Source organism: Saccostrea cucullata, unplaced genomic scaffold (genome assembly GCF_032062105.1).
Source record: "Saccostrea cucullata isolate Sc308-1 unplaced genomic scaffold, CSIRO_AGI_Scuc_v1 ctg21322, whole genome shotgun sequence".
Classification (NCBI taxonomy): domain Eukaryota; kingdom Metazoa; phylum Mollusca; class Bivalvia; order Ostreida; family Ostreidae; genus Saccostrea; species Saccostrea cuccullata.
The window spans coordinates 41411-56211 of record NW_026933528.1 but is presented as its reverse complement, the minus strand read 5'-3'; the positions used below and the strand labels follow the sequence as shown (position 1 = coordinate 56211).

At 34.9% G+C, this 14801-nt stretch overlaps 3 protein-coding genes across 3 annotated transcripts; all 3 read left to right on the top strand.

Annotated features, from left to right (window-relative positions):
• The first annotated feature begins 3787 nt into the window (after window positions 1-3787).
• LOC134238548 (prolactin regulatory element-binding protein-like) lies at window positions 3788-4444 on the top strand. The gene is made up of 2 exons (XM_062720666.1): window positions 3788-3927; window positions 4235-4444. Exons 1-2 carry the CDS (start codon window positions 3796-3798, stop codon window positions 4439-4441), a joined length of 339 nt encoding a protein of 112 aa, XP_062576650.1. The 5' UTR covers window positions 3788-3795; the 3' UTR covers window positions 4442-4444.
• Window positions 4445-10253: 5809 nt separating this feature from the next.
• On the top strand, window positions 10254-12123 carry LOC134238545 (uncharacterized). Its single transcript, XM_062720663.1, has 7 exons — window positions 10254-10332; window positions 10420-10596; window positions 10689-10811; window positions 10899-11048; window positions 11140-11209; window positions 11336-11414; window positions 11572-12123. The coding sequence occupies exons 2-7, from the start codon at window positions 10428-10430 to the stop codon at window positions 12121-12123; spliced, it is 1143 nt and encodes a 380-aa protein (XP_062576647.1). The 5' UTR covers window positions 10254-10332; window positions 10420-10427.
• A 380-nt stretch (window positions 12124-12503) lies between these two features.
• LOC134238547 (uncharacterized) lies at window positions 12504-14002 on the top strand. Its single transcript, XM_062720665.1, has 4 exons — window positions 12504-12781; window positions 13313-13472; window positions 13603-13695; window positions 13985-14002. Exons 1-4 carry the CDS (start codon window positions 12504-12506, stop codon window positions 14000-14002), a joined length of 549 nt encoding a protein of 182 aa, XP_062576649.1.
• Window positions 14003-14801: the final 799 nt, after the last annotated feature.

Sequence of the window (14801 nt, the reverse complement as noted above, 5' to 3'; positions counted from 1 at the left end):
CAAATAATGCGTTTCATATTTAACTTCTTTTTAAATGATTTATTTCGATATTCATATAGTGAATTTATTAGACCATCTCAATAAAAGATGTTTGTCTGCCTCTCTCCCGACCGACTGACTAAAAATGGTCCGACTCAAAAAACTTTTTTTTCACATTCATGGACATGATATTGTTTCCTTTTATTCCTCTTATCTTGTCGACAAATACCTGAGGGGTATATGTTGAAATTTTATTAAAAAAAAAAAAAAAAATGACTTTCCCACCTACCTATCAACACAATTATTTTACGCAGAGTCGGGAAAACAAAAATTATTTTACAAATGGCCTTTACACCAAATTTGAAATCTTTAAGAATTTCATTTGCAAATTAAAAACAGAATTCACATTTTCGCTGAAAACAAGTGTGTTTGTGAAACACTGATGCACCTACATGGTAGCTTAAGGCGAAGGTTGAAGGTCAAACTCTAAGGTCAAGGTCAAAATGATTGGTATTTTACGAAAATTTTCAGTCATTTTCCCGCAAAAGAAATCACACTATGTACAGAAGTTAATGCTTCCACGGATACTTCAGGAAGAGAATGATAGTTTAATCAAATTAATTTACTGATATATTGGTATTAAATGTGTGTGTGTGGAGGGGGAGGGGTGTCTTTTGATTACCCTTATAGTTATATGAACGATAACTCATGTTCAACTTCTTCTACGTCCTACCATCTAGCCATAGCCTTAAAACAATGTGAAAATGCTTAAATAATAAAATTCTATATAAATTGGTAACATCAGTGAAGGAAAATATTCATACATGATCTACATTATTGTTATTTTTTTGTATAGGCCTAACGACATTTATTCATTACCTCAACGGAAATTAAAAATCTTGTATAGTCGTCCAAGACCCTTGTAACTTTTTATTTAGATCAATATGTCCCCTAGATCGCTTTCCTTCATCAAATATTTGTCCGAGTAATCAGGATTACGCGGATCAACAGTTGAACCTTTGGGTTCAACAAGTAATATTGTCACAGATGAAAATGTACCCTTGGACATTTTGACAATTAATTTGGATATTTTTAATTTTAAATTCTTACATCTGTTTTTAATTTAATGAGCTGTCAATGAGTTGCTCCAATCTGTCAGATTTATCTATTTTGAATATTTAATTATCTTAATTACCCAAATATGACCAGATAGACTGTGTTTTGTGTGACTTAATTATTGTTTATTTAAAATCATTATCTTTAACTCTACTTGTAATTCAAATAACTCATGTCATATGTTACTAAGAATTGTCAATTATCAATCTTGTCTATAAATACAAATTTGTGTTAACATTCGGGGAGTTGGAATCGGGACGCGCTTGTCCTTGATACTGTCCGACCCGACGAAAAATAAAGGTCTGCAAATCGTAAAGCGGCTTCGTCTTCATTTACTAAATAGTCCACCCTAGTGGCTTTTACTGACAAGCCCACGCATCTTACGCGAGGGTGTGATAAGTGGTGCAGATAACCGGGTACGACCCCCTCTCACAGCCAAGCGAGTTCTACCATTTGAATCCCTACCCTAAACGAGAATTCCCCAAATTCAGAAAAACATCTTAAACTTCGTACACGCCGCTATGAATCGCAGCCTTGGACCACAACGGAAACCTATGGATTACTCCTTTCAGCGTCAATTTCCAGTTTGTGGCCGATGTGGAATCGTCCATGGTCCTAGTTGCCGTGCTCAAATAGAGAAGTGTTACAGATGTAAGCGTCATGGTCACTATGCTAGAATGTGCAGGACTGTCCTCTCTTCCCCTGTGAGGATGACCATGAAGGCAAATACTAGTGCACCAATCCAAGAGCAACGTTCCGGTAGACGAAAGTCCAGAGACAAAGTTCGTATAGAAAAGTACTTGGAAACCAAATCTCACCTCCGCGAACTGCCTTTTTATTATCTACGGAATACAGCATTTCACGAAACTCTGAATATCCATCATGGACTTAAAACAGAAAATCGACGGTTACGTTTCAAAGTGAAAGAAATGGAAACATTGTATGCTGACGCAGTAAATGTGATTATTAACCAGGAACAAAATTTTAATAAACTTTCAACGACAAAGCCAACGGATTCTCCCTCATCTATTTACACTGAAGATAAACTTATCATTTCAAAGTTGCAGCAAGAAGTCCAGACTCTACGGCTTGAAAACTCATCTCACAAACAATTGATAGATTCGATTAGTGCTAACGTCGAAGAAGAATGGAGAGAAAACAAAGCGAGACTTCAAGAAAGGGACAACGCCATTCTGACCTTGAAAACCGAAAATATTCAACTCTTGAACAATCAGGAATTGTATTTACAACGAATTCGTGAACTAGAAAATGAACTTTATAATCGTACCATCAAAATACCAAATTACGGACAAAATCAGCAAAATATTCATTTCGGACATCGTATTCATTCAAGTGAACAAACATCTAGCGTACCGATTCAAAACACGAGGACGTGTTTTACTGGGGCAAGGGGGTATTGTCACAGATGAAAATGTACCCTTGGACATTTTGACAATTAATTTGGATATTTTTAATTTTAAATTCTTACATCTGTTTTTAATTTAATGAGCTGTCAATGAGTTGCTCCAATCTGTCAGATTTATCTATTTTGAATATTTAATTATCTTAATTACCCAAATATGACCAGATAGACTGTGTTTTGTGTGACTTAATTATTGTTTATTTAAAATCATTATCTTTAACTCTACTTGTAATTCAAATAACTCATGTCATATGTTACTAAGAATTGTCAATTATCAATCTTGTCTATAAATACAAATTTGTGTTAACATTCGGGGAGTTGGAATCGGGACGCGCTTGTCCTTGATACTGTCCGACCCGACGAAAAATAAAGGTCTGCAAATCGTAAAGCGGCTTCGTCTTCATTTACTAAATAGTCCACCCTAGTGGCTTTTACCTACAAGCCCACGCATCTTACGCGATGGTGTGATAATATATTCTTCCTCAAGATGTTTTTGGAACTGATTTTATAAAAGACAAAATTTCAGATTTGACTGTACAGACATGCTGAACAAAATTTGAATCGAAACAATAAGACACCAAATAATTTGAGACATGGATAGTGCTTCCTTTTCTCCGAATAAATTTCTCACTTTCTTTCTTTCTTTTATTCTTATTTCTTCTTTTTTTGAAAATGATGTGTACGCAGTTGCGTATAAGCAGCTACGCGCCTGAAAGCCCTAGCACCAACTGTTCACAAGTTATGGAAAGTTTGGTATTTTTGGTAAAATTGGGTCAAACTCCAAGGTCAAGAGGTCAAATTTGGTGGTACCCGAAGAAGTCACAAGGAATACACCTCAGTGTGGAATATGAAAGCCATAACCTAAGTCATTCATAAGCTATACGCAGGGTTAGTATATTGCGGACAAACATGCAGACAGACGGACGGACTGGACAAAAACTATATATCCCATGTTTCTTCAATTACAGGGGCATAAAAAGATAAAAATCTCAAATTAAAATAGGCAAAAACCAGGATTAAAGTTGTACAAGCCAACTTTGAAGTTGAAATTTCAACTCTAAAATTTAATATTTCAAAATTCAAAGTTGAAATAGCAGAGATTAAAGTCGAAATCACCATCTTAAAAAAAATAATTAAAAAAAAAATAACGAAAGGCCAAGTTAGCCAACTTTTTAAGTTGGAATTACCAGCTGAAAAAAAATTGCGTGGCACTAATAAAATTCGTAATGTTGCGAGAGGAACGAACGACAACTCTGCATAAGAGATTGTAGAGAGCGATGGCGTCTGCAAAAGGTGGACTGTTGGCACGTTCCGATTTTCCTCTGTATGCTGTTAAAGCCCTAGACGAACGCCATTTTCTTGTAGCTGGTGGCGGTGGAGCAGCAAAGACGGGTGTACCAAATGCCATTGTAAGAGGTTCTTGAACACTGAACTCAAATTAGATTTAGTTTGCAATATGGGTTTTATTTCGAATTTCCTCTAGCGTTTGATGTCACCATACATGCATCAGACCCGTACGGTGATACCAAGGGTCGGAAAGCAATATTTTAGAATACTGAATCCAAAGAGTTGTGTGTTTTCTATCACCGAGTCTCTATTCAGAGGGGAAGAAAAACAATTTCAACTATTTACTATTTAGATAAAATAAAGATTTGACAATATAGAAATAATAGGAATTTTGCCCAATTTAAGATTAATTATGATGTTAATTTTCAGGAAGTATATGAAGTAAAGTTCTTATCAGAAAAAGCTGTCGCTGGAAGCATATGCAGACATGATACAGGTTCCAAATCCATAATGAATGGCTGTGTTGTGTATGATGGCAGGAAAAACCTCTTTGCAGCTGGTCTGGATGATGAATGCCACATATACTCACTGAAATATAAAGTTGGATCTCCAGAGAAAAAGGAGAAAGGTATTTGAGAATGTCATCTGACATTGTGTCCAAGAAAAAAATTGCTCAGGTGACAATGTGATGTATTGCTAAAGATCTTTTTGGTAGTGACCATCATGTATAAAGTACCTTGCTAACATCTTCATCTCAAGTCAGTTAATGGTCGAACAAAATTCAAGAGTAAATAATTATATTGCCATGGTGACTTAATTTAAAATTTCTATGATTTTTTTTCAAATGCTACTCCTTCTTCAGTGTTATTTTTGTTCAATGTCAATAAGAATAATTTAATATATATAAAGTGTATAGCACTGCAATACATCAGTCTATTGGTTTGATTTTCAGAAATGATATTGCTATGGTTACTGGAAATGAAAATGTCTCATGAAATGATCTTTAAACACTATTCATCCTATGATTTCAATAAGACTTTGTACACAAGAAGACTACTTTAAGATACTTTAAGATCCCTGTAAATGGTTTTTGATTGTCTTAGTATTCATAAATGGTTATGCAACAATAATTCTGTTATTGGGTTTTGATTTTAATTGTATGAATGCTTCTTGATAATGTTGGATTTCTTCCCAAACTCTTATTTTGGTCCATATTTAAAAAAGGAAGTTAATGTAACTAAGGTTTATTATTTTATTCATTTTTGTTACTATAGTTCAGAGTTGTGGAAAACTGTCGGTCATGCCGGCAAAACCGGCTTAAAATTCGCACGACTGGTAAAAATGCTATCAATGTCGGTCCAAATGACCGGCCCCTTTTTTGGTTAAAATTTTTTTGTATGTGCATTTCCCATCTAATTATCGTATCTTATATGCGATTGCGTAATACCTTATCTTTAAATTAGATCGAGGCTGTAAATGAAAGCGAAACTAGCATGGTTCGCGTGACCTATTAAATTCACAACTGGGGCCGAGTTAGGTAGAAAACATATTAAAGAAAAACTTCAGATAAAGACGAGCTAAATATGAAAAATTTCAACAGAAAGAATTCAAGCACAGGTGGCAAAAGCATTTAACCTAGTATTTCCGACTGTCCCGGATTTTGGTTTTTTCTCCAATCGTGTTGATATCTTGATTATCAGATTATCGATGCAAAGTATTTTTAGACCCATTTTCTAGGTTAATATAACTCCAAAATGTATAAATGTTTTAAAGAATTACGTTGACTGTGCTGAATTAGCATTGTCACCTGCCAAAAAGCGGTGGTATAGGGTCCTTCTCAGATATGAGGAAATAATAATGTCCATCACTTTTTAAATTTTGTTTTTTCATAAAATGTTTGTTTAGTTTAATAAATGTTTTCAATGTGTATGTTTTTATGTATACAGACATATAACACAGTGTGCTGTTTTTATACCAGAAACAGTATCCAAAATATGTATTTGAAAATTGAATTGTCAAGAAATATGGGCAATCATTTTGGGTTGCAAATGAGTGCACATAAACCATGACCAGATTTTTCCAAGTTTAATGCATTTTTAAAGAAATTAATTTTTGACAGTTAATTCTATTAATAATTTATTGTAAAATTTACTGTAAAAAAATAAACAGATCTATCAACAGTACTATAAAAATTCTTTTAAAAAGTGATGCATACGCCTATTACACAGTCTGTCAAAATGAGATATTCTTGCAGGCATGAAATGTATCTGTTTAAATGATGATGGAATAAACAACTGTATGTTAATCAAAAAGTAATATCATTTTAGAAGACAATTAGCACAAAAAAGCCTAAAACTGTACACTGAATCGGTTTTAAAACTCGTATTTTATTGGTGAACTCCAGTGTCGGTCAATTCCATAATAGGCGTACATACAGTCATAAATCGTCTAAACCTATCCGGAGGACGTTTTTATCCGGTGTCAGATTCGTCCGAGTCCAGTGTTATGTGTTCTACGTCATCGAAACCTGTCTAATTTGGGAACGCCAAACAATTATGGAGGTAAGTTTGATGTCGGTCAACTTTTCATCCAAGTGACTACCGTCACCGAAATATAGTATAGTAGTTTTAGCGATAAGTAAATATTTGTGCTACATTAGAAGTTAGGATCACGAAAGGATTGATTCATAGAAAAAATTTAGGGGAAAACCACTTTTCTTCGTCACTGCTCCGTGTATGTTCAGAGTCGTCGAAGAACGGCAATTATAGTTTGACACATAAGATGTTTACGGACATTATCTTTTGACACGAAATATTCTTACTAGTAATATCCGTTCATGTTTTATTAATATTTGTAAATTCAAATTTTGATTAGAGGTAATGTTACATGTAAAATACTTTTTTTGATCCTTGTAGCAGTTTTTACAAATTTCAGTGCGTGTAGCGAGTATGTAATACATGAACTACGAAATTAAGATCGGAAATTATATTTTGACAGAGTAAGCATGGCAACTAAAGTACGTCAAATGTAATAGACAAACGAGTATTACTAAAATAATAGATGTAGGTTAATTTACAAATGAAATAAATACGTCATATTTAAAGAAGTTTGTGTTTATGCGGATTTGTTAATTCAGATTTCTCTTCTGTAAACAATGATTTAAAAAACAATTACATAATATTCGGCAATTATATTGACAAAAAAGCATTTCTTTGCAATGTCAAGGATAATATCCTCCATGAGTAATATGGTCAATCGTAATTACCATCATACTCTAGTCTTCTTTTGTGTTTTTCATCTTAAAAAAATATGCAAACATCATTAAGACACATTAAAATATGTTTTTATTGTGTATATTTACTGTCAAAAAATATATTTTTGAACTTCATTCGACCAAACTACAACTTAGTGTTTGGAAATTATTTTGAGAAGACTATCCAGTCAAAAGTAATTTCCAAATAAAGAAATGTTATTTGGCCGTTAGAAATTTTATGCATAAAAGTTTGCATTGTTTTTTTTAATTGAGGGGTTTCTAAAAAACAAATATAAACACAGAAAAATTGGTCTACAAAGTAACAATCTTCTTTCTGACAATTTTTTCATGTTGGAAATTACGCTTGACATAATACAATTCCATTATAAGTGAAATCTTCTTAGATAAAAATACTTATAAAACGATCAGTGACTTTCAAAGTAATGAGAATATTTCATAAGAATACATTTATCTTACAGTCTGAGTCTTTTCATAAGCTTCGTAAGCGGAAACCAAAAGAAGCGATCATATCAACAAGTAGCAGAACTTGTCGACTTACTGCAGCTGAGAGAGCCAAAAGGTGAAAACACCTTAAAAGAATAAGATTTTAGAAATTTATATTAATTAGCACATCAGTCCATATAATAAGTGATATATGCATTTATTTTACATGCAATTTAAGACAGTGCACATTTATACTCTATGTATACAAATAAAAATTTGGATCTTTTCAGATATAGAGACCAAAGAAAAAATGATCCTGTGTACAAAGAAAAAGAAAGGCTCAGAAAAAAAATTGCGTGGGGCCAGAGAACAGAAGAACAGAAAAAAAGAAATAGAGAACAAAATAGAATGAATCAGCAAAGGTAAATAAAAAGGAGGAATTTTCAGTGGTGTAAATAAGTTTGAATAATTAATTATCCTATAAATATCTGTGTGTATGTTGCATTTTCAGATCATGCTGAATTCTCTTTGATCTTGGTATACACACATAAAACAAAGTGGTCTAACCTTATAATTGCCATACATGTTTTTTTTTTTATTTTGGGAACAATGAAAGTTTTGAAAATTGTAGATACCGTGAACGACAGAAAGGTAAGGGGATAGAAACTAAAAAGAAAGTCTCCAAAGTGTTGACAAGGAAAGAAAGAGAAAAACAACGGCAGTATTGGAGAATCAAACAGAAAGAATCCAGAGAAAGAAGACACCCACAAAAAATAAGAAGAAAGAAGGAGAAAGACAGGGAAAGGCAAAGAAAAAAAAGATTGACTATTAAGCTTCAAGCTGTGGAAAAAAGAGCTAAAAAGTTTACACCACAGAAAATAAAAGTGAAACAAACCATTCTTGACAGCATCAAAGAAAATACCATCTTAAGAAAAAAAGCTGCCAAAAAGTTAGCATTTTTAAAAACATCCCGTTTAAAAAAATTTGCCAGTACTTGCTTAGGAATCAGCCAGTCTTATTTAAGCAAGCTCTCAAAGCAGGAAGAAAACCACACAAGGAAAACGAGGAAGGATAAAACATCAGCTGAGACTCGTGATAAAATACAAAATTTCTTCAGGCAAGGAGACATTTCAACAAATCTACCTGATTCAAAAAGAATAAAAGCTAACCTTGAAGAGAGAAGGGTCCTTAACAGAACATTGAAAGAATCCTATCGAGAATTTAGGGAAAATAATGCAGATGAAGTTAGTTTCGCAACATTTGCTCGGTTGAAACCTGGAAATGTTGAAAGCACTCAAAAAAGGAAATGGAGTGCATGTCTATGTGAGATATGCACAAATGTTGATCTAAAAATACAGTCTTTATCACAGCTGGCTGCAACATTGAAGAGTAATGTTAAGGTAGACAGCAAGTATGAAGCGGTGGAGAAGACAATGTGTGAAAGAGAACCAGATGAGAAATGGCATAAAAAAAAATGCATAGAAAGAGAATGTGTTGCCTGTGGCACCGATGGGATTGTTGCTTTTTTTTCACCACTCATGCGAGAAGCGACAAACAAGAAAGTGAGATATATAAAGTGGGAAAGGATGACAAAGGTGAGGAATGGAAAAACAGTGACACAGATTATGCCTAAGACCTTTGAAAAGAGTGCTACTGAAGTTGTGTTGGATCTTGCCAAAGAGTTGGAAAAACTTGCTGTCCATTTATTTGTTGCTGCTTGGCAGCAAAACCAGTTTTCACAGCTGTTAAAGAGGGTACCTTCCAACTGGGTTGTCCTAAACATGGATTTTTCTGAGAATTATGCTTGTCTGAACCAAAATGAAGTTCAAAGTGCCCACTGGGGACATAACAATGTTACCATTCATCCAACAGTTGCATATTACAGATGTCCCAAAGAAAACTGTAATGATGTTATACAGGAGGCCCTAATATTTGTGTCGGATGATCTCCAGCATGATTCTCATGCAGTTGCCACTTTTGTGTCTGTTGCCAATGAACATTTACAGCAAAACAGAGGTTTGGTGATTGAAAAAGAAATACAGTTCACAGACGGATGTGCTGCACAATATAAATCCAAAACACCATTCACTGATATATCTTACAGCAACGAGGACTTTGGATTTTCTGTGGAAAGACACTTTTACGGTTCACGTCACGGCAAAGGTCCTTCAGATGGTGCAGGAGCGGTAGTGAAGTCAGGAGCAAGAAGAGCAGTAATGGGGATGAATTGTGTAATCAACAATGCAGAGGATTTCTTCCTATTTGGTAAGGAGAAGCTTGAAACCACAGATGTAAAAAGTGACCATGTACATCACAAAAGGACTTTTTTCCTCATTAGAAACATTAATAGAAACCGCCCAAATAGAAGCAAAACCAAAACTGTACATGGAACACGCAAATTACAGTGTGTTAAATCAACTGAAGAGAAGTACTCTCTCCTTACAAGAAATCTGTCATGTTTTTGTAAAGTATGTGTGGGTGATGAAGGAGAAGATGTAGTTCAATGCGAAAATTCTGAGGTTGTTGATCAGTGGACAGTTCAGGACTTAAAACATGCTGTTCCCGGAGTTGATGCACGTCAAACCAGAGGTCGTGGGAGAGAAAGAGGAGCAAGGACTAGAGGGGGAGGCAGAGGAGCAAGGACTAGAGGGGAAGGTAGAGGAATAAGGACTAGAGGGGAAGGTAGAGGAATAAGGACTAGAGGGGGAGATAGAGGAGTAAGGACTAGAGGGAGAGGTAGAGGAGTAAGGACCAGGGGAGGAGGAAGAGTAGCTAGAACTAGAGGAGGCGGAGAGAAGAAATTCAGAAAGTGAAGAATCCTTTGTAGAAGGTGAGTTCGGAATTTACATGTTGACTTTTCTTTTATATATACAATCAATCTAGTCTGTTATATAAATGCATCTTGTATTTACCTTAGATTCTGACATGTCTGATAGTGGGGGAGATAGAGGAGCAAAGACTAGAGGGGCAGGAAGAGGAGATAGATCTAGAGGGAGAGGTAGAGGAGTAAGGACCAGGGGAGGAGGAAGAGTAGCTAGAACTAGAGGAGGCGGGAGAAGAAGAAATTCAGAAAGTGAAGAATCCTTTGCAGAAGGTGAGCTGGGAATTTACATGTTGACTTTTCTTTAACCTATATAATCAACTGTAAGCCTAGTTTTTCATAGATCCATCTTGTATTTACCTTAGATTCTGATGTTTCTGATAATGAGGGAGATAGAGGAGCAAGGACTAGAAGAGGAGGAGGAGTAGCTAGAACTAGTGGAGAAGGGACAAGAAGAGGTTCAGAAAGTGAAGAATCCTTTGTAGAAGGTGAGTTCGGAATTTACATGTTGACTTTTCTTATATATATACAATCAATCTTGTCTGTTATATAAATGCATCTTGTATTTACCTTAGATTCTGACATGTCTGATAGTGGGGGAGATAGAGGAGCAAAGACTAGAGGGGCAGGAAGAGGAGATAGATCTAGAGGGAGAGGTAGAGGAGTAAGAACTAGACGAGAAAGAAGAAGGAATAGTTCAGAAAGTGAAGAATGCTTTGTAGAAGGTGAGTTAGCAATTTACATATTGACTTTTCTTAGCTATACAATTGAACTATAAGCTGAGTGTTTCATACATGTATCTTGTATTTACCTTAGATTCTGATGTTTCGGACAATTTTTCAGTCAAGTCAAGTCCCATCAGTAGAGCTCTGATGCAACAAGACAGGTATGATAGTTCTTTTAGCTGAGAAATTTGTACTTTTCAGCCTCTGCTTTGCTCATTTCAATATTATTCATATAGTTTTCAGCTCTTGTGTCAAGGATTTAGCTACAAACTGGATTTATTTTGTAGTGATTATGTACATGACAGTGAGGAGGATATTTTGCAAAATATCTCGGGACTTTCAGCCATAATTGCTGCTCTTGACAAGGTACATTTCCAGCTGATTTGGTGACATTAGAGGTGTTAAGTTGGCCAGTTTGTTTAATTCAAACTCATTTGCTTATTAAAACAAATAGTTTCTTGTATTGCCAAGAAAACTAGCATAATATTCAATTTTGATGTGCAATGTTTTGTCTTGTTTTCAGGATGAGGGCTCTATATCTCCTGTCTTCATGAATGAACCTACCCCTCTGGTTATACAGGAATATATTCCTCTCCTTGCTGTCCAGGAACACAAGGATCAGGAACTGTCTGAACATATGCCTTATGTTGAGGAAGCTGTCCTTCTTGATGTTGAGGAACCTGTCCTTCCTGTTCAGGAACACATGGATCAAGAACATATGACTGTTGATGAACCCGTCCCTCCTTATGTTGAGAAACCTGTCCTCCCTGACCAGGAACACATGGATCAGGAACATATTCCATATGGTGAGGAACCTGTCTTCCCTCTTAAGGAACACATGGATCAGAAACATATTCCTGATACTGAGGAACCTGTCCTCCCTGATATTGAGGAACCAGTCCTCCCTGACCAGGAACACATGGATCAGGGACATATTCCTGATGCTGAGGAACCTGTCCTCCCTGATATTGAGGAACCTGTCCTCCCTGATGTTGAGGAACCTGTCCTCCCTGATGTTGAGGAACCTGTCCTCCCTGACCAGGAACACATGGATCAGGAATGTTTGCCTCCCTGATTTGATTCACCAGGAACACATGGATCAGGGACTCCCTGATGCTGAGGAACCTGTCCTCCCTGACCTATTCCCCGAGGAACACATGGATCAGGAACATATGCCTGATGTTGAGGAACCTGTCCTCCCTGACCAGGAACACATGGATCAGGAACATATGCCTGATGTTGAGGAACCTATCCTCCCTGACCAGGAACACATTGATAAGGAACATATGCCTGATGTTGAGGAACCTATCCTCCCTGACCAGGAACACATTGATAAGGAACATATGCCTGATGTTGAGGAACCTATCCTCCCTGACCAGGAACACATTGATAAGGAACATATGCCTGATGTTGAGGAACCTATCCTCCCTGTTGGAACACATTGATAAGGAACATATGCCTGATGTTGAGGAACCTATCCTCCCTGACCAGGAACACATTGATAAGGAACATATGCCTGATGTTGAGGAACCTATCCTCCCTGACCAGGAACACATTGATAAGGAACATATGCCTGATGTTGAGGAACCTATCCTCCCTGAGCAGGAACACATTGATAAGGAATGTATGCCTGATGTTGTCAAGGAACCTGCCCTCCCTGAAGTTGAGGAACCTGTCCTCCCTGATGTTGAGGAACCTGTCCTCCCTGTCCAGAAGAATAAATTGAAGAAAAGGTGCTAAAATAATCTTGTTTAAATACTGTCATACTTGCTTTAAATGGGCATTGCTCAGAATCATAATAATATCATCTGTGATATGAATTTGAAATCATATTTCTTCTAGTTACAATCCTGGACAATATGTTCTGATTGACCATGGTTTAAGTTCTTTGCCTGCTGTGGTAAATAAGTCCATTCCTGTTCTGAAACTTGTTAGCTTTATTTTATTCTTTTGACCTTAAAAAAAAATTGATACTATTCATTCTTTTTTTTTTTTTGTTCAAAGCTGTTTATTTGTTGTTGTTTTATTCTACATATTTTTTTTTTGTTGTTTTGCGTGCAAAAGGTCCAATAAAGGTTATACTACATTGAAAAATGTAACACATAAACAAATAATTTGCTGTTCTTATGCAAATATTTTACAGAGTGGTAAAATATTAAAAATTCAATTTTTTTTTCAAAAGTGCTGAATTGTAGATCGTTGCAGTTTACAATTCATTTCATATATCATGTAAACACATATTAATCAACATTTTCACAATTTAGGTTCAAGAATGGCCCTTCGTTCTTTTCTTCTCTAAAAAGGGAAAGAATTTGTGGACAGAAGGAGACATTCCACACAGTGTTTTACCTGAAGATATCAAACGGACCATTGACCCACCAGATGTTCAAATTCATGGGTCTAGGTTTTACTATCTGTTTAATGGTAAGTGAAAATAAGTTTACTAAATTGTGTGTAAATATACATCATAAAATAAAATAAATTACATATTTCCTTTTTATCCCCTTGAATTGATCATTGAAGTTTACAATTTGAAACTTTTTTTATATTTCAGGTTTGTGATGAAGGAAGAAATAAAAAAAAAGTTGAACATTTAATTGATTTTAAAGAATTAAAAATAAAAACAGTTGAACATTTGTTTGCTTTTGTTTATTTGCCCTTTACTGATATTTCAATTTTTCCTTTATTAAAGCATTTATTCATATATACAAGACAGCAAATTGAAAATTGTCAAAGTGTTCAAGTAATAGACATCACAAAAGATGATAATTGTCAAAGTATTGTATAATATAATTAGAATTATTTATACATGTGTTCATTGAAAAAAAAAAAAAATTACATTTTAATTTTAATATATTTGCAACAAATTGCAGTCATGTCTCACTTAGAATTTTATATTCTAAAGAACAATTAATTTTTGATTTTTTTTTTATTAGATTGTAGCATTTCCATAATTTCATAAAATATGCAAGAAAAAATTTAAAGCGGCAGACGGATATTTGTTAAGCTCTAACGCAGCCAGTTTAGAATTATATGATGTATTATTTGTTTTAATTAATCCCTACACTGTAAGTTTCTTAGAGATGTATGTACAATATTTTAAACATGATAAGAAAAGGAAATTAGATCATTGAAATCTGTGTCAATCTGTTAATCAAAGGTTACTTAATTTTCTTACACCCCAACCAATTTATGATTATCGAACTATATTTGATGGGCGTATCATGCTGTGGCAAGGTACTATCAGACAATAGTGAATACCTCTTACTAGATCCATAAAATATTTCTGAATTGGCACCTACTCTGAAAAACCCAGCAGGAGTATTTGTCCCTATTGGACAGTCCTAGTTGTAATTCATTTACAAAAATTTATTTATATTATAACTTAGAATTATATTGCCCCTATTTTATAAATCTGTTTGTGTCATGACACATCACTGTTGAAAAAGGTAAATAACATTACGGGGCACTAAATGTACCTATTTTCAGTGCAAGATAATGACCACTACAGCAAATTCCTGGTAGGAACTCCCCTAGATATACATATTAGGATTCTTCATATGAACCAGAAGTTTCTGTCAAGACTGAAGCTCTACTGGTTTGATTTGAATTGTTGGACAAAATCAACCACTAAATTAAATTCATGTAAAATCTATTTGGGACTTAAGTTTTTGCAAAGAAAAAAATATCAAAGAGGTTTTTTAAAAATTAATAAATGTTTGCTGCATTGATGATAAATGTCTCCTGGCTCCA